This window comes from Anopheles bellator, chromosome 2 (genome assembly GCF_943735745.2).
Source record: "Anopheles bellator chromosome 2, idAnoBellAS_SP24_06.2, whole genome shotgun sequence".
Lineage (NCBI taxonomy): Eukaryota > Metazoa > Arthropoda > Insecta > Diptera > Culicidae > Anopheles > Anopheles bellator.
This window is the reverse complement of record NC_071286.1, coordinates 42,468,767-42,487,356: the sequence shown is the minus strand read 5'-3', so window position 1 is coordinate 42,487,356 and position 18,590 is coordinate 42,468,767. Positions and strand designations below refer to the sequence as shown.

Here is an 18,590-nt window from a genome sequence, read left to right as displayed (position 1 = left end):
TAAAGTATCGTCATCCGGGGATCGCCATCGGCGCCCTGTTTCCTGTTTGTCACGTGCACTTTTTAATCTAGCTGCAAACACGTGGCATCACTCTGTCTTCCATTACATCTTCGTGTCTGTATTCGATTACAATTTCCCCAGTAGCGTTATTAGTCCGGTTCATATAAGCAACGATAGCTTTGCTGTTCGGCAGGAATGGAGTGACATCAGAATATGATAAGAAAACGAACTGCGATTGATAACTGCACAGAGTGCATTTTTCTGAGCATATGGTTGACCCGGTGTGACATACTGATAGTGATCTTCCCAAACTGCTTTCCACTGCAACGCTTATCAAACGTAGCCGTGGTCTTGACCCATAACCTATCGGGCACACTCTCTTCGACGATGGATGGCAAACATTAATTCCGCTGGGAAACGTAACGGCAGCAAGCCAGCGCGTCGAATAGTTGATTCGATTGTTATTGCTTCGTTATTGGTTATGGAGTTCTGTTGTATTCCCCTTAATGGTACGATGATAACGACGACCTGTTTCGCTCCTTCCGATTAGGGATGCTGCGTTAAGCCGAGGCTTGGAGGAGTTCATCAGTTCACAGCGATTATAACTAGAAGGCGGATCGCTCCTATGCTGGACGGGGATCGCGGTAATTTTTTACACTTCGTTACGATAATGCACGTTCGCTGGGTGCTGTGAAAAGGTGAGAAGTAACTGTGATGTGTGAGAAAAGTGGTGGTTGTTGATAGTGAACAGAAATAAGTTCGAGTTAAATCAAATACTACAAAGGAATTTACTGTAACCTGTGATCACGTTTATCGATCAGTTCAGAGCGGCATCGCTCACGACTGCTTGTTATACCGAGAATGAACTGCGCTCGGAGCATTGTGAGATGACTCAAATTAATTTGAATCTATTGACATTACGGCCGTTAGAGGAAGTCTGACAAAGGGTATACAATTCTATATGCTATTTGAGTCTATTACTTACCAGTTGTTAGAGCAAGTTATTCATAATGATTCACAGCGTGCCGGAGCCGGCAGCAGTCTGTCATAATGATTGTCGTTAAAGGTTGTTTGATGTCATCTAAACAAACTTTCAAACTCGTTCTATAATATTTGGAAAAACTTTCGGAAAATGTTGATATTGCTTTTAGGTTCTATTCTCTTAAATACTGTTCAGATTCTAAGAGATTGTTTGTTCGGTGTTTAACAATTTTTTACACTTTAGCCTCTACGTGCCCGTAAGGTTAATGTTTAACGTTTTCGTCTCGTTTTCGCATCTGTTTTTGTATTTATTTTTTCAAATGATCGTTGGGTGTGGTCAGCGTTTCAGATAACGTCACTATTAAGAGTTCGTGTCGAAAAGAACAAACAAACTATTATACAATATGAAGTAGATTTTGTGCCGTAACTTTGTAACGAACGTCGTAATTTAAACTGTTGACCTTCAAACTAGTTTTCCACCTACCCCGGGCCATTTTAGTGAATCTTTAACAAACCAATTTGTCATGTTTTCCGGATTTCATTCGTTTAGCCAACGTCAACCGCTGACTCTAATTTCTCTTCCAAGTGTGACTGCATGTGCAGCCAAACCATTAGCTTCCCGACAGCCCGTGGCATAATGTGAAAAACTTCACTACTCTACCGTACATGTGTTTCTCTAATCACCTAATCGGTAATTTGCGCGAACCACCAACCAACCCTTGCACCCGAGGGTGACAGTTGTGGCCACATAACGGCCACGTTACCGGACTTGCCACTGATGCTCCGTTGAGACTCAAAAAAAAGTCCCCATAACTCCCCGCACGTTAACACGTGCACGCAGAGTTTCGGTGGCAAATGGGTGGGAAAACACATGGCGGGGTTGTTGTCATTTCCCATCGGAACAACTCCACCACCATTGAATCCGGTATTGTGTTTTGCGTATTCCGCTGCCGACCGCATTTACGGTCTTGATTTTACGGTTCACTTTAACGTTATTGTTTTTATTCTCCAAAGTTTTGTCCAAACCCAAATGAACACTGCAAATCTCCAAGGCAGGGATTACCTCGCGTATCGCGCGTGGTTTCCCCAAAGAGCCGGTTAAGTAATTTCACTTCGTACTTGCCCCTCCTGCCCAGAGGTATCAAATTTGCATGGGCCTTTTTGTAGCTCTGGCCAAGATTCCATCAACACGACGGGAACACAAACAGCCCCCGGAACGATTATCGACGTTCGGCAAGCGAGGGCAATCTTTCGGAGCGTTCAGCCTGCAGCGGCCTCAGTCGGAGCTTAGTGTTGTTCGTGCGATCGGTACAGCCGGACCTACTCAACCGGACCGCCCTAGCTCTAATTCCCGAGAACTAAGGAGTTCTAGTACTGAACAAAAGTGAAGTGTTAGAACTGAACTTAGCCTAGCTGTTTCGGTCACAGTGCCAGTACTTTTCTTTTCACAACCAGCGCAAAATAGTGCAGCAACGATGGTAATTACATTAATTAGACTAATTAATAATAGGCAACAAATAATCGAATGGCCAATCGATCGCCGACCTAACTGGTTATCGCGGGACCAGCCAAGGGCCCCTGTGTGCCGTAGTAGCTACGCTACTGTATCGAATTCCGGCGATACCACGATAAGAGCAAACCAGCTGAGAGCGCCTCGCGCTCGGCGATCGTTTAGTTGAGTGAAGAAAAAATTCCTACACACCGGAAGCACCGCAGTTTATTGGACCGCGAGGCAACACAATAGTAAGGGGTGTGCGATCGTGATCGCATGATGGCGGAACGCGTGAAGATTGCTTCTTTTCGGTTGAAGTGGCGATTGCATCCGCATTGTTGCGCCGCTAGAGCTGAGGGTACAGTTCTCCGAACAATTCTGAATCACAGCACCATCACACACGTGGCAGTGCTTGATAGCGATAGCGGACACTTTGTGAACGACCAGTGGTTGGGAGGATCCGCCATCGTGTATGTCGCCTGTGTGCATTTAGTGCATAATCATGGCATACGCCCAGCAAACAGTAACGGGGTCTGGGCATTGTTAATAGTTTGTTGGCTATATCGTCTATCGCCGGATCGCCGTCCCCCGTTTCGCTGAGGGCAAGGCGAGACAGTTTGACAAAGTCTCCTATAATGATTTTAAATGGTCGCGATCATTAGGCTAGAACTATGGTAACGATCTCAGTGCGTGTTCCAGAGTCCACATTCGCGGCTTTTGTAGTTACGCTATGAAGATTTTATCACTTTACTTTACGGGTGTGGCTGCGACTCCTGGCTGATAAGCTGGTCACCACCGGGCCATGTCCGGTTTGTTTCTTCAACAACAGATACAAACACATAGTTTTTTCTTCTTTAATGTATTTACTGAACTATCTGGTGACTTTCTGACTGTTACTTCGGCTCGACTAATGGAAAAAGGATCGCGCCGAGATCTTCTTTCCTGCTGAAGCGCGAAAGCGTACTTCACCATTACCGCTGATGAGTGATTACTCTGGCTGGCTGTTGGCAGTTCTAGAGAGTGAAAAGTTGCGACTGAGAGGCACTTATGCAAATAAACCGCTGACCTTCAACGCCCACCTACGCCCACATAGGGCCCGGTGTTTCCCGGCGAGAAATGGCGACGAAAGATCACAAATTCCGCGCCTCCTCCTGCTCCTCCTCGGTGGGCACGAATGCAAATCTGAGCACGTTCGCCGCGTTAACCACGCGCTTAATTTCTTAGTTAGCTTGAACGGCTCTCCAAAGACCGCTTCCTGGCCCCTGCATTCTACCGTTGCTGTCTGCCTGCCTGCCTGCCGGACCGGAACCTTGACAATGACCGTTCGGCGGTGGGCTGAGAGTGGGGTAGCGGTACCGTACGCACTGCGCACATCATTCCGGCGTACGCGAGCTCACTGCAAGCGGCGTCAGTATGTAAAAACGAAATCAACCGATCCCGAAGCGGAATTCGGAATTCACTGGCTTCAGCTCCTCCGCAAGGTTAGATTTAATGAAAGCAAATTAATAAAGTGAGTAATGATTATGGTTTCGGTCAAAGCGTCGATCGTGTTTGCGTATCGTCGCTTCGCCGTGTGCGATGGTGCGGCGTGAGGATCGACCACTTCCGTTTTGCTATAAATAGTAGCTTTCCAAGATTGATAAGTTGATGGAATAATTTCAGTCGCCGTTTTGTGCTGCTTGAGTGGTCAGTCGTTGAAAGCTTTGATTGGCCGATTCAGAAAACAATCTAAAGTTGTGTTGCTAAACTGCTGGTTGCTGAATGAATGTTGCATGTTTTACAGTTACTCTGTAAACTTCGCAATGCACACCCATACACCCGTACAGCAGTCGATCACTGTTTGTACAATTGTAACAGCCGGCAAAGAACTGTTATGGCGTGCGCGCGTCGGCTCCTTGTTGTGAACGGGATCCGTCGCGATCCGATCACCTTGGCGCGGTGGGGCCAGTGTTTGGATCGGCGATTCGAACAACGGATTTAATCGATGCGTGCGGCTACCGTTGGGTTTAGTCGCACATTTCCATCGACACGGTTGGGTAATGCTTGGCGTGTTCGTGTATCAGGCACTGCAACCGTTTGCGATGCAGCAGGATTCTATTGCCGCGGCGTAAGTAGTGCCCATTGCTGTGAATAGTGCAACAAAAGACCAATTGCAACATAAATGACATCTCCTTGTCAGTGCAAAGACTGCTGATTAAAGTAAGAACCGTGTCAAAGGGAGCGCGCTTTGGTTCCAGCAGGCAGTCTTTGATCCTGATTTTGCAAAAGGAATACATAGTATGTCTCACGCACCAACCGCACCGAAATGTTGCTAGAAAGTTAAGCGCGTTCCCGCGGTGACCTGCGGGGCAAGACTGGACAATGTTTGGTGACTGATTTGTTATCGTGTCGTCGGCAAGAATGAAAAACAAAGCAAACGCTGGCTGCTACACGCGTAACTGGTGGTCACGGGTGGCTCGCATTGCAAGGGTTCCGGCCGTTCAGTCCTAGGGACCGTTTGAAGTGCTTTCTTTGCGCTAGCACTGCTGCTGCCGCTGCTGTTGGCGGTTTATTTGCGCACAATGGCCAGCTCACCCGACTTCTGGGCGGAATTCGATCCAAAAGGAGCGAGGTTGTTGATTTTGTGCCACCGACCACTCCCGTGCTGCCGATGGCCCGAGGTTCGGTCAAGTGCGACCGTGATTTCTGTGCCACTCCATCACCGCCGCAGGTGTATCAAGTGCATTTAAGAAGCTTGATAGCCTACTTACGGCATTTCATTCGATTCCTGACATTGGCCGCGATCTGGACACAGAACTGCAACTCAGTTGCCCGAGCCACCCAAGCTAAGGAGGAGCTAAGGATTGGCAGTGTTCTGGAGTCTGGAGTTTTTGGTGTTGATAATACCGTGTCCTTCGAGTGATCGCACGTGTGCGAATGTGATCGGGAGTCGTCAGATTGTTTTGCTGCCAGCAAACACAAATTTCTCCTCAAGAGAACCAAGTTCGATATTAATTTCCTACTACGTACTTCTCAGGGACATAGTGTTAAATGAATCCTGCTGAGTTAAATCAGTACCAACCAGTTGCTACATTTGAGAAGCTCGAAATCACAAACATTTACAAAATGGAGAAGGGTAGCCCTTCGCGCCAGTTCCTGGCAGGGATCCTTGGTAAGTTGACGCGGCGGTTCTGCTTAATGATTGAAGTGAGTGAGTCAAATTAATATTGGATTTTGTGCCTCCCGAAGTTAATTTGGCATCGGTCATGGTGGGCACCTCGTTAGGATGGACGTCACCGATTGGTCCAAAGCTGGCCTCGCCAGACTCCACACCGCTCGACACGATACCGACGGCAGCGGAAAACTCTTGGATTGCCTCCCTTGTGGCTCTGGGAGCGTTGATTGGTAAGGAACCCGCCTTCATTTGGACATACCGCAGCCCTCCGCATAGGCCTCGTTCAAGTGCTAGTTGTACAATCTTCTTTCAGCGCCATTTATGGCGGGCCCGTGTGCTGAACGGTTCGGCCGTAGACTCACGCTTCTCGGCAGTTCCGCATTTTTCATCGTGTCCTGGATACTGCTGCTAACCACCGGAACCGTCGTGCAGGTTCTGATAGCCAGGTTCCTGCAAGGTCTAGGCGTCGGGTACGTGATGACCGTGCAAACGATGTACATCGGAGAAATTGCCAGCAGCGAGTACCGGGGAGCTCTCGGGTCGCTCATGCAGCTGTGCATCGTGAGTAAGTGTCAAGTGCTTGAAGATTCCTTACCGCAGAACGTCATGCTAACACGTGCTCATCCCCTAGCCGGTATCCTGTATGTCTACAGTATCGGGCCCTTCGTCTCGTACCACGCGCTCCAGTGGGCCTGCCTGGCTCTGCCGATCGTGTTCGCTGTGACGTTTTTCTTCATGCCGGAAACACCGGCCTACTACATTGCCCAGGGCGAAAAGGAGAAAGCCGTCGATTCGCTCTGCTTTTTGCGTGGCAAAACCGTTGAAGGGGTTCAGGATGAGCTGAATGAGATCAATACCACCGTGGAGGATTCGCTCAAGAACAAGGGCACCCTGGTGGATCTGTTCCGCAATCCTGGCAACGTGAAGGCCCTAATCATATGCGCTGGGCTAATCAGTTTCCAGCAGCTGTCCGGTATTAACGTGATTCTGTTCTACAGTCAGAACATCTTCGAGAGTACCGGCAGCAGCCTGTCGCCGGCCATTTCCACCATCCTCGTAGGGGCGGTGCAAGTGGTGGCGAGCGGTGCCACCCCGCTGATCGTGGACCGGCTTGGCCGCAAACCGATTCTCCTCACGTCGGCCGCGGGCATGTGCGTGTCGCTCGGTACGATGGGACTGTACTTTTTCCTCAAGCACATTGAGTCTCCGGCGGTCGGCAGTGTTGGCTGGCTGCCCATTCTGTCGCTGATCTTCTTCGTTACGGTGTACTGCATCGGGTTCGGACCGCTACCGTGGGCCGTGCTGGGCGAGATGTTCCCGGCCAACGTGAAGTCGATTGCCTCCTCGATCGTCGCCTCGACCTGCTGGGTGCTCGGTTTTATCATTTTGCAGTTCTTCGCCGATCTCGACAAGGCGGTCGGGTCCCACTGGTCGTTCTGGATCTTCGGTATACTGTGCGCGGTGGCGTTTGTCTTCACGTTCACCACAGTGATGGAAACGAAGGGACTCAGCCTGCAGGAGATTCAGGACCGGCTGAACGGCAAAGCTTAGCGACTGTCTCTGAGTGGGGGCCTGATCGAATTTGTGCAATGATTATTCTGGCTACCGACAGTCTTATGATCGGTCCTAGGTTACGATAGTTTCGTAGTAGTAAGAATGTAAAGCGCTCTCCGGCACCAAAGTGATAAGTTCGAGAGTGCTCGCTCGGATGTTCCATTCTGTTGGGTTACGTTACTTGAATAAAAATGTGTTTGGCTCCTAGGTGAGCTGCGTATTTGAAAGCCGTTTTCTGTGACGACTGCGATTGTTTTAGAATGTGCACGATCCGTCTGAGGGGCGAAACGGACACAGATTTGGTTTTTCTTGCTTCACCATTAGTTCTGTTCAAACAATTATATCAGGACTTTTCGAGAGTTCAACACAGCAACGGTAAGGAATAAGATTGAATGATCCAGGTGTGAGAAACTTTTTTTTCAAATTTCAAATATCAAATCACCAAAGATTGTAAAAGAGAACACAATTCTAAAGTACAACCGAACAAACAACTTTTACTAAAAATTACCATTTAGCCCTCCGTCTTAAGGAATGCGAATTGCCGGACCTTTCGTTTTACTCCTTTCATCAAACTTTGCACAGTTCTCTTGGTCGCTTTCTTTTGCTGCAGAAGGCCATTTTTTTTGAAATACATCTCACTGACAACTGTTTTACGAGTCTTTATCAGATTCCGGTTGATGATGGCCCAATATTTTTCGATTGGGCGTAGCTCTGGCGTGTTGGAAGGGTTCATGTCCTTGGGCACCTCTTGTTAGCGGCATACATTGCAAGCTCCATCTAAAATCCATCTAAAACAGAAAGTTTACTTAGACACTCTCGGGCATAAATTTCCTGGTTGATGGTGCCGATCGCGATGTAAATGCCACTCTTAAAACCATACGAACAGATAGCCTGCCATACGGAATATTTCATTCCGAATTTCGACTGCTTTATGTGCTTGCAAATCTCTCCCATCTTTGCTCTTCCAGTCGCCGTGTAGCACTTTTGTCCAAGAATCTGTTTGAAGTCTGCCTTGACGTAGGTTTCGCCATCCTGCACTACGCAGAAAATTTGGAGTCGTCACGGAAAAAATTAGTCGTCACGATTTGGAGTCCCTAATTTCAGACCAGCTCGTTTTATAACTCGATTCACGGTAGACGATACTTCCAGCTTGTTTGCGACATTTCGGACGGAGAGTTTGGGATTCCGCTTGAAACAAATGATCACTCGTTTCGTCGTTTTTGCGGTCTTCTGGTTCCGACTCCCATCTGATCCAGTCTTTCTGACTGTCGTCAAACGTTCTACGAATACTTTTAATACATTGGAGACAGTTGATTTGGCCAAATTCAACGATTTCGCTAACCTGGCACGCGAGTAATTCGGATTTTCGCGCTTACGAAATTTTGAGACGATGCTCCTCTTGTTTCGACGCCATTTCCACAAATGAAGGACAAATGACTAAATCGAATAGTATGTATATACTACATAAAAACATCTTTAAAATTAGAGGTGTACAAAATTGTTTGATGCACTATGAAAAATAATGTGTCAAGTTGAAGTTGACCAATTTCGGACAGAGACAAAGGGTATAACTAACCACTATTACTAAAACTTCTCGATGAACCTCAAACTTATTTCCGCTTAATGGATGCCGTTTGATAAATGTGCTGTTTAGCAAATTGCTACTATATTTTTCTACACTTAACTACAACCCATTTAACGATTTAACGAACCGCCCCGCTTTTTATAACTGCTGTTGAAGCGAACATGTTTCGGTTTCATTAGACATTAGATCGCTTTAGAAGTATTCACCCGTTGGCCCCTGAAAGTATGCAGTAAGCCATACACGCTAATGAGCGGAAAAATTATAGTGGGAAAAAAGGAGCATAAATTCCACTTGATAAGCGATAACACGTAATGACATTATACGCGAAATAGCGATAGTGTGTGCCCGTGGGTAGCAAGCAGAAAGAAAGATACAGATAGTCAGTGCTGGTAGAAAAACAATAAGAAAAAGACGCGTTAAGGCGAAGGGGTCATAAATTTTGTTTTGTTTTGCGACGACCGGTGCAAAAAAAATGCGCAACATTGAGACGACTGAACAATCGTTCGTCGTGTGTACAGATTACGTTACACGTCGGTCTCGGTGCGTTAGATTGGTAATCGAAACCAAGAGACACCGACGCGATACCCCGGCCAGAGTCTGTTGGAGATGCCACGTTCAGGTCAGTCAACAGCTTGGACTCTTTGAAGTTAGACGGGGCCGGCCTTTCGATCGGGATTAACGATTTATTGCATCCGCGCTGGAGTGTCTCCATCGTGGCCATCAACGGAAGGATATGTATAAGTGACAATCAACCACGGGAGAAACCATTTAAAGGCCCCCTCGAGCGATACCGAAAGTGTGTAAATCCTGTCCGTTCCGAACCGGTGATCATCATGCGCTGTCTGCCGTGTGTTAGGTTTTCGTGCCGCATCAAAAGTTAGACCTCGAGCGCGGAGAGTGTATCAACAGGAGACGATCAGCAGTGCCAGCCCCACGAGGTGATAATTGTTTCAGTTTATCACTGTTAGCGTCTACAGTTTTCGCTCCGATTGATGCCCGTTATCGGTGGCCGTGAAACGGGTTAGTGGTGAAGGACGCTTCTTCGAAGCACGTGTCGCTAGTGCTTCCTCTTTTCCGCCAATCAGCTTCGCTACGATGTGGGTCATAGGCACTTCATTTTTGCGCACCAAGCGCCAATACCTCGCTGCAATTTTAGGTAAGTATGGACCGAGCTGGCCAGCGAGGCAATCGATAGCGAGATGATGGACATATCTGAGATGTCCAGAGCGGTCGTGCCTATTGTTACTACCGTGTTTCAACACAACACAGCTAACCTATCGGTAACATGCACCGGCTGTGCGATGGCCTGGACGTCCCCGGTGGAGTCGAAGCTTCTCCATATGGAATCTTCGCCACTGTCGATTGTACCGACCGACACGCAACTCTCCTGGATCGGATCCATTCTGGCCCTCGGGTCTCTGGTCGGTAAGTTTCGAAGGTGACACAGCTTGGCGTAACCCCACTAACCCTTCGCATCGCCCCTTCCGTAGGACCACCGATTGCTGGCTATGTGGCACATCGGTTTGGCCGCAAAATGGCGCTCCTGGCCAGTGGAGTGCAGTTTGCCGTCGCATACATCCTGTTCTTGACCACGGCATCCGTGGCACAGATCCTGGTGGGACGGTTTGTGCAAGGCTGCGCCATCGGGTTCGCTCTGAACACCACGCCTCTGTACGTGTGCGAAATTGCCACGTCCAACCGCCGTGGTACCCTCGGGTCCTTGCTGCAAGTCTGCATGACCGCCGGGATGCTGTTCGTGTACGGTGTCGGTCCGTACGTGAGTTACGCTGCCATGCAGTACATCATGATGGTGGTTCCGGTGCTGTTTTGTGTTACTTTCAGCTTGATGCCCGAAACACCACACTTCTACGTGGCGAAGGGGCGCTATGAGGACGCTTCCCGGTCGCTCCAGTATCTACGTGGGGAACCGATCGAACAGCTAGAGGATGAGTACGGATCGATTCAGGGGTCGGTGGAAGAGTCCATTCGGAACCAGGGTTCGCTGAAGGACCTGTTCCGCGATCATGCCAACCTGCGGGCGCTGTTCATCTGCACCAGCATCATTATCCTGCAGCAACTGTCCGGCATCAATCCGGTGCAATTCTTCACGCAGACCATCTTCGAAAAGACGGGCAGCTCGGTGAAACCGGAACTGGCCGTGATCATCATCGGGTGTGTGCAGGTGTTTGCCAGCATGGTCACAGTGCTCACGCTCGATAAGCTGGGGCGTCGTCCTTACCTGTTGATCTCGTCCGGTGGCATGTGCTGTGCGCTGGTGGCGCTCGGAACCTACTTCTATCTGGACGCTAACAGCATATCGTATTCGGAGGGTCTACTCGATCGCCTTGCATTTCTCCCGGTTCTGTCGTTGGTCGTGTTCACGGCTTCGTTCTGTCTCGGATTCGGTCCGATCGCCTGGCTGCTGATCGGGGAAATGTTTGCGCCGAACATCAAGCATCTGGCATCCTCGGTCGTGTCCAGTTCGTGCTGGTGTGCGGCCTTCTTCGTGCTGTTCTACTTCAGCACGCTCGACGCGGCCATCGGCACGCACTGGTTGTTCTGGCTGTTCGCCATCTGCACGGCCGGTGCTTTCGCGTTTACGTTTGTGTTCGTGATCGAAACCAAGGGCATGTCACTTCCGGAGATTCAGGCGCGCCTCAACGAGACCGCACCAACGGTCGCCAACGATAAGGCGAAGTACGACGAGAACCGCGGTGCCTAGCTTTAATAGATGCTCATCGAGTGCATTATCGACTGACTCGCAAAGCGGCCATAAGATCCAGCTCAATCCGTTGAATGGGCTTCGACTTACTTTTCCTATCTATGATTCTATCGGAAAAACGACTATGCTGGAAATAAAATTTGTCCGACTTAATCATTTAGCTGTTACAGCATTAATGCGGTTGAGTTGGCAAAAAAAGTGCTTTCCGAAAGTGCTTGTATTTAACATAGCTTTGCCTTGCTGAGCATTATCGCTGTAAACATACGATTAGAGGTGTTTGGTCCTCCTGTGCCAGAAATTGCAGTTGCTCATTTGGAGCTTTATTTTGGGAATCCTTATCACGGTTGCAGATTCGCATTGTAAACATCGCATGTGTACGACTGACTAACGGAGTTTCAAGAAAAAAGAGGGTTTTGTTAGCTCCTCCTGGTAGATGAGAGACACGAAAGTAAACAGATATTTGCGAGGTCCATCTCTGCATTCCACATAAACCAAGTGGTGATTTGCATAGCACGCCTTGAACTATTTAAAGGGCCTCTTTGTGCATTAGTCGGCGATGACTTCAAAATGAACTTTGAATCGAAATAAAGTATACAAAACTTTGAATTGAACTCTGTTACTGAAAGTGATATCATTGGAAAGATAATTTCTTGACATTCATGTTATCTGCAACCGGCAACCGTTGATTGTAACGTTATGAACATCGTTACTTTGGAAGACAAATTGGGTCTCCACATCACGCCGCACCAGAGCCATGCATAGCCACAGAGGCCGTACAACCAAAATCGTATTTAAACATTGATGCAAAGGCAATTAATAAATTATTTAACAATATTATTAGTGGATCATTTGTTCTTCATTAATTATTTTTTATATAATATTGCGCAAAGGTATCAGTGTTTTTTTTCTGTTTCAAAAGTACTGGTTTTGAAAAGTATCCTGCCTAACATAAATGATAGCGATATTTCTAGTTCTACGTTAGTTCTTGATACTTCTGTTTATGAAAATAGTGATTACTCTTTTTTTTAGAAGTACGGACCAGACCGTAATTATAGGGTTTATTGTGTTTGACATCGATTTTAGCTTCCAAAACGATCGCCTATTTGATATGGCAAATGCATTCGATCCAAAGGCCTAGTCACCACACAACCTGTCGTTCGTCACTCCTTCCTATCTACTGTGACGAAGCTCCACTATCATCGTTCCAACAGACGTGGCTGTGAAGTGCTACACTGTTCATTCATACAACGGAACGCAAACCCGCGACCGGGCGTAGGAAACCATTTGCTTTACAACCGGGCAATCTGGCCATGTTTGATCTACGATTCGCTATAAAATGATCTCCCACACTGATAGCGCCCCGATACGAGTGGCCAATGGTCCGGAAGTAAGCCAGGCCGATGCATTGGCGTTACTGTGAATTGCTGGCGGGAGCCGTCGGTAAGTTGTTGGCCGTAAACCGTCGTCCGACTAACAGGGGCTTAGCAGGGTTTTGTGACTCTTCATAGCGAGCTTCGCGACGGCTTCACTGGGATGCACCATCGCGTGGCCATCACCCGTGTTTCCGAAACTCGTCGATCCGGAATTGACCGATAATCCTTTCGGCGAGGTGCTGGTCGCCAATGCCCAAACCTGGACTGACTCGGCACCGGCAATCGGGGGCATCGGAGGACCACTGCTGGCCAGCTGGATAGCGGATCGGAAGGGTCGCCGGTTAGCGTTGCTCCTTAGCACCGTGCTCTACATCGTCGTCTGGCTGCTGTTCATGATCGTCCATTCGGTGCCACTCCTGATCGTCTCCCGTACACTGGCAGGATTTGCCAACGGGTACGTGTTACTGGCGGCGACTCTCTACATCGGCGAGATTGCTAGCGATCAGTATCGCGGCGCCCTCGGATGCTACCTTCAGATCGGCACAACGTTTGGCATCCTGTACGTGTACTGTCTGGGACCGTTCGTCGGCTATCTGGCCCTGCAGGGACTCTGTTGTGCCGTGTCGATACTGTTCGGAACGCTGTTCCTGTACATGCCCGAGACACCGCACCACCTGATAGCTGAAGGTCACCTTCGGCGCGCTTCCGAAACCCTCATGTTTCTGCGCGGCCGCCGAAATATCGCTGAAGTGCACGACGAACTGGAAGAGTTGAAGCAGTACGTGCTCCCATCGTCCGATCCCGTTAGCGCACCGGAACAGACCGTAAGTCGGTGGGGACCGTTTCGACGGTTCAAGCAACTCTTCTTCCGCGGCTCAGCGAACCGCCGAGCCCTGGCGATCAGTTTGGGCGTTGTCCTGTGCCAGCAGTGGACCGGTATCGATGGAATCCTGTCCAGCAGTGAGCTGATCTTTGCCAAAGCCGGCATGGCACTCGATGCCGTTTACTCCACCATCGTGCTGGGTGCGGTACAGTTTTTCTTCAGCTGCCTATCCCCGCTCTTTATCGATCGCTTCGGACGTCGCCCGATTCTACTCCTCACTTCGGCCGGACTAGCGATTGCCCTCGCGGCACTCGGAGCGTACTTCCTTCTGGAACGTCACGGTGTGGTTCCGCTGCGCACGATCGGCTGGATGCCGCTTGCAGCTTCACTACTGTTTGTGGCCCTCTACAACGCCGGCTTCGGTCCGGTGGCGTGGGCCCTCGTCATGGAGCTGTTTGCCCACGACGTGAAACCTCTCGGACTCTCGCTGGCCGTCTCGTGGTTGCTGCTGTGCGACTTTCTCGTCCTGCGACTGTTTGCGTACGTCAGTGAGTCGTTCGGGTTCGATTGGGCGTTCTGGATGCTGGCCACCGCCTGTGTCCTCGCGATCGCGTTCTGCTGGTGGGCGGTGATCGAGACCCGCGGCCTTACGCTGTACGCCATCCAGGAACGGCTGAGGGCCGTAAAAGTGATCCGATTATGAAACGCTCCCCACCAGGTGAGCTCCCAAAACGGTGAGCCTACGTAATGTAGTTGGGTGTAAACAAAACATGGTACCGGCGGAAAGAGCCACAGCCGTCGTGTTCTGTTTGGAAGGCGCCTACGAACCACCGACGGGCCGTGTGAGGTAATCCTGTGTGAAACGTGAGAGACCCGCCCCTAACGGGACCAGGCTCGAGGAGTGTCCCTCGCTTCCCTATCAAGAAGCCGCGGTACCGTTATGCAAGTTAAGTCTTTTTGGTGAACCCGGGGTCTGATAAGGCACACCGGCGAACGCACTTCCCCAAGTGTAACCTTGCAAATGCACCGTGAAGTGTTTGCGGTGTGAGTATTTAGTCAACAAATATTGTAAGTGGCCATCACCAGCCATGGCGGAGTGTAATATTTATTTAAAAAACGAAGCCGGTTGTGACGGGTCAGCCGAACGATGGCGAACATTTCGCACTGATTACTTCAGATCGTTTCGGTTTCGTAAGCATATTTTAATGGTTGGCGGGGAGTTCACTTTCGCTTTACGCATATGCCACGGAGCGTCTGGATCCGTTTAGGTCGAACGGAAACGACGGAATTCCGTTGCTGTTTAGCCAAGCGTCTGGATCTGGAAGCACAATAGGATGGCACCGTTCCTGGGACCGATGTGCCATTATTGCTTCCATATGCTTTGTGCATTTATCCTATTCTCGATGAAGTTTAAACGCTACCAGAATAAGTAAAAAGGCTGGAGTTTCTGTGTCCGCTCCGAATGCGTTTAATCGTTGATTTGATGAGTCAATGCTCACAGGAAGTCCGCGTCTGGATAGGGGGGCTTCCGAGCATTTAAGTACCTATCGTGTCATCACGATACGACGCTACGTGAACTGGACGACACGTAAGACGCAACGCAAGGGTTAATGTTTGTTGGAAATGGATATAACTTTGGCGACACTAACTCTCGGCAGCTTTAATGCCGGACTGAACGAAAGCAACTGTCCGAAGAATGTTCGGTGTTGGACGTTTCTCCACCTCTCCATATGCGAAATATAAGGAACGCATAACAAATTAAATTTTTCTCATAAGTAACGAATGATGTTTCAAGTTCTAAGTTAAATCCGGAGTGTTTGATTTTTGTCAAAACGGGACCTAACAACTACAGAGTCGTCAAACAAGCGCACACAAAACGGCCTAATATTTTTCGATACATGAACTTTTATTTCAAAGGTTAATTCATGCCATTTATGTATAAAATACAATTTTGGTTGCAGCAAACTGAAAAAAATAATATTTTCAAAGGTGTAGGTCGTCAACTCAATCGGAACGATATTTGAAAAGCACATTTCATTGAAGCTCATTTCCACCATGGTCGCTATCTTTATAAGCAGTATTGTCGTTTTTGGGGTTCGGAAAATCCACACATTTTGCAAGAGAAGCCAATGCACCCACAACGAGTGACCGTTTGGTGCGGGTTTTGGCTGATTGGTTCTTCGGCGAAATTGAAGCAGAGAACTTGGACGGCGTTTGCTTTCAACAGGACGGCGCTACGTCCCATACAGCGACAGCCACAATCAATATTTATGTTATATAAACAAAACAGCAACTATTGACAACCTCAAGTCCCAAATACAGGTTGCTATAGCCGAAATAGGACCAGATACAATTGAAAATGTACTCAAAAATAGGTCGACCGAATAGGCTACCGCCAAGCCAAGGTGAACATTTGACCAAAATGGTTTTCCATTAAAAAAATGGCATAAATTAACCTTTCAAATAAAAATTTAAAGATATTAATATTCAGGTTTTATAACTAAATGAAAAAGTGTGTGCTTGTTTGACCACCCTATTTGTACAATTATGAAGCACCTAAAGGGCGGTTTACACGCTGCGATCTGCAATGCAATATCGCTCGAAGTGACATCTCCAGAGACGTCATAAATGTCACTGCCGCGGGTGGAAATCTGAAGACTCGACATGCAATTTGTGAACAAATTTCAAAACAGGGTCAGTTTGTCGGTTGACTTGTTGATATTTTGTTTTGGCCTCTTATTTATATTTTGGACGCTTCGTCAACGTTCGCGAAAGTGTTTAACTGAATTTATAAAAATTTACGAAAGTCTGCCATGTCTTTGGCAACTAAAAAATAAAAAATATAGTGATCGGAATAAAAAGGCGGAGGCATACGATGCCATTTAAAAGCAATTTCCTCGACACTGTAACCTCTTCGCACGTTCTTTTTTCGCTTTTTAACCGAAAAGCACAATGGTAAGGCAAACCAACACAGTGTTGCTTCCATGGCTGATTCCAACATGTCCAACCGACAAACTGACCCTGTTTTGAAATTTGTTCACAAATTGCATGTCGAGTCTTCAGATTTCCACCCGCGGCAGTGACATTTATGACGTCTCTGGAGATGTCACTTCGAGCGATATTGCATTGCAGATCGCAGCGTGTAAACCGCCCTTAAGAAAAGTGTGTTCTGCTAATGATTGTTATGATTGGCTCTCAATTTGATAATTTTATGAAAATCCTTTGAATTTGTTCCTTTTTTTCGTAGTATCGTTGAATTTGTATCTTTTTTTCGAACATGTTGAAAGAGGTTTTAGTTTGTTTTTCATCAAATAAAAGAAGTTCTTCGGTACACTACATGAAAAACATTATTACAACAGTATAAATCAGAAACTAACAAAACGTAGCCTGAGAAAAGATTCAGCGTTAGTGGGGTTCTTTAAGTTTATAAAAATAGTTCCAGCGAGTCAAAACTACTAAGTCTAAGTCTTCTTCTCAAGTTCGATTGCGCAAAATGGGTTTGCCGAAATACGCGTGGTAAGATGCAGATTCTACAGTGCTGCTTGTCTGGCGGACCCTCTTGGGACTGTAGACGAATGTTCGCTTCAAAATTCGAAGCGAACGCGTGGTAGCCAAAAACTCAACTCCCGTGACGAGATGCTCCGGAAGCACTCTGGGCACTCGTATCGTGTGCTTCAGCTGAAATTATGAAGATGTTTCTGCGTTTCATCACCCACGCACTTCAGGTCAAGAGAGCTAATTTGTAGACTTCGCTTCGAAGGTTCCAGCAACCACCCCAAGTACACTCAAAACGCTATGCCTGGTACTCGGTTTCTTAGTCACCGTAGGGGTGCTAAGGTGTTTTCCCCGCACCACCGATTGGCCGCTTGATTAAATCTTTCTCCCAGTGACCCCAAATCCGAAAGGAGGGGTCCCAAGTGGTTCCAAGGGGTCAATGAATGGCATTCCCTCCCGAGGGGGCGGTCGGGCGCGTAAACATTCATGACTCACCACCGGCTAGCACGTGACGAACCAAACAAGGGACGGTGGAGCCCAACGGGATTATGCTGGTGGGAAAATCCGGTGCCATTCGTCAAATTCCACCACACACACCGCCCATCGGAATCGGAACTCCTTCTTCCCCCCCGTCCGGTTGGGGCCAGGTGAGCCACGACCTGTTTGGTTCGTGGCACGTCGCCGTGTTCATCGGCAGCACGTGCGTGCGTCGGATGAACACCGCGGAACGCCCGGTCGGTTTTGCATAGCTATGGAGTCGAGAAGGGGTTGCCGCGACAGAAACTCGCCGACCGTCCACCGCGCAGGACGTACGTATCGGAATGGTTGTGGATTGCCGGTTCCGCCGTAGCAGTTACGGAAACCTTCAGGGTGCGATTTAAGCCCAAGACCTCGGGCCAGTCGGGGCTTGCTAATTGTCCGCGAATCCGCGTCTCCGTGAGTGTGGGCAACCATTTTGTGGCCGTTATTTTATGGTGGCAGTGATCTTCGCAGTGCCTTGGTGAACGATTTGTGTTCAACTGTAGCTTCCCGTCCGAAAGCTGCTACACATATCCTGCTGACCCGTGATCGATCGGAACGGAGGCGATCAATTTAGGCAGTCACTTCCGGTCGAATGCATTCCCTCAGCTCGTGCGCGATCAACGCGCGTATCGAAGACTGTAGCAGCGAACTGTAAATTGTTGCCTTTACCGGGTGATGCAGGAAGTTTTTGGAAGTTCCAATCCGCGGCGAGCGACGACGTGTGCTACGTGATTTTTTAGGATCATATTGGACCAGGGCTAGTTGCGTGAACAACAACGAAAACGATAAGCAGTCTGTGGCTCAGGCGTGCGTGGCGCTCTGTTGGTTCGGTGTGTTATGCAAACATTTTGAACACTCAACAATGCGACAACCGTCCGTAGTGCACCGG

General features: G+C 48.5%; 3 protein-coding genes across 4 annotated transcripts; all 3 read left to right on the top strand.

The window, feature by feature from the left end:
- Positions 1 to 594: 594 nt before the first annotated feature.
- On the top strand, positions 595 to 7,408 carry LOC131208454 (facilitated trehalose transporter Tret1). Of its 2 annotated transcripts, none has more exons than XM_058201213.1 (5): positions 595 to 698; positions 5,490 to 5,624; positions 5,702 to 5,857; positions 5,941 to 6,192; positions 6,259 to 7,408. In XM_058201213.1, the coding sequence occupies exons 2-5, from the start codon at positions 5,504 to 5,506 to the stop codon at positions 7,176 to 7,178; spliced, it is 1,449 nt and encodes a 482-aa protein (XP_058057196.1). In that variant the 5' UTR covers positions 595 to 698; positions 5,490 to 5,503; the 3' UTR covers positions 7,179 to 7,408. The 2 variants fall into 2 exon arrangements, with proteins under 2 accessions (XP_058057196.1, XP_058057195.1); XM_058201212.1 differs by lacking the exon at positions 595 to 698 and adding an exon at positions 2,292 to 2,459.
- A 2,453-nt stretch (positions 7,409 to 9,861) lies between these two features.
- LOC131207567 (facilitated trehalose transporter Tret1-like) lies at positions 9,862 to 11,488 on the top strand. The gene is made up of 3 exons (XM_058200185.1): positions 9,862 to 9,922; positions 10,036 to 10,191; positions 10,257 to 11,488. The coding sequence occupies exons 1-3, from the start codon at positions 9,862 to 9,864 to the stop codon at positions 11,486 to 11,488; spliced, it is 1,449 nt and encodes a 482-aa protein (XP_058056168.1).
- A 1,400-nt stretch (positions 11,489 to 12,888) lies between these two features.
- On the top strand, positions 12,889 to 14,387 carry LOC131208455 (facilitated trehalose transporter Tret1-2 homolog). Its single transcript, XM_058201214.1, has 2 exons — positions 12,889 to 12,932; positions 13,001 to 14,387. The coding sequence occupies exons 1-2, from the start codon at positions 12,889 to 12,891 to the stop codon at positions 14,385 to 14,387; spliced, it is 1,431 nt and encodes a 476-aa protein (XP_058057197.1).
- Positions 14,388 to 18,590: the final 4,203 nt, after the last annotated feature.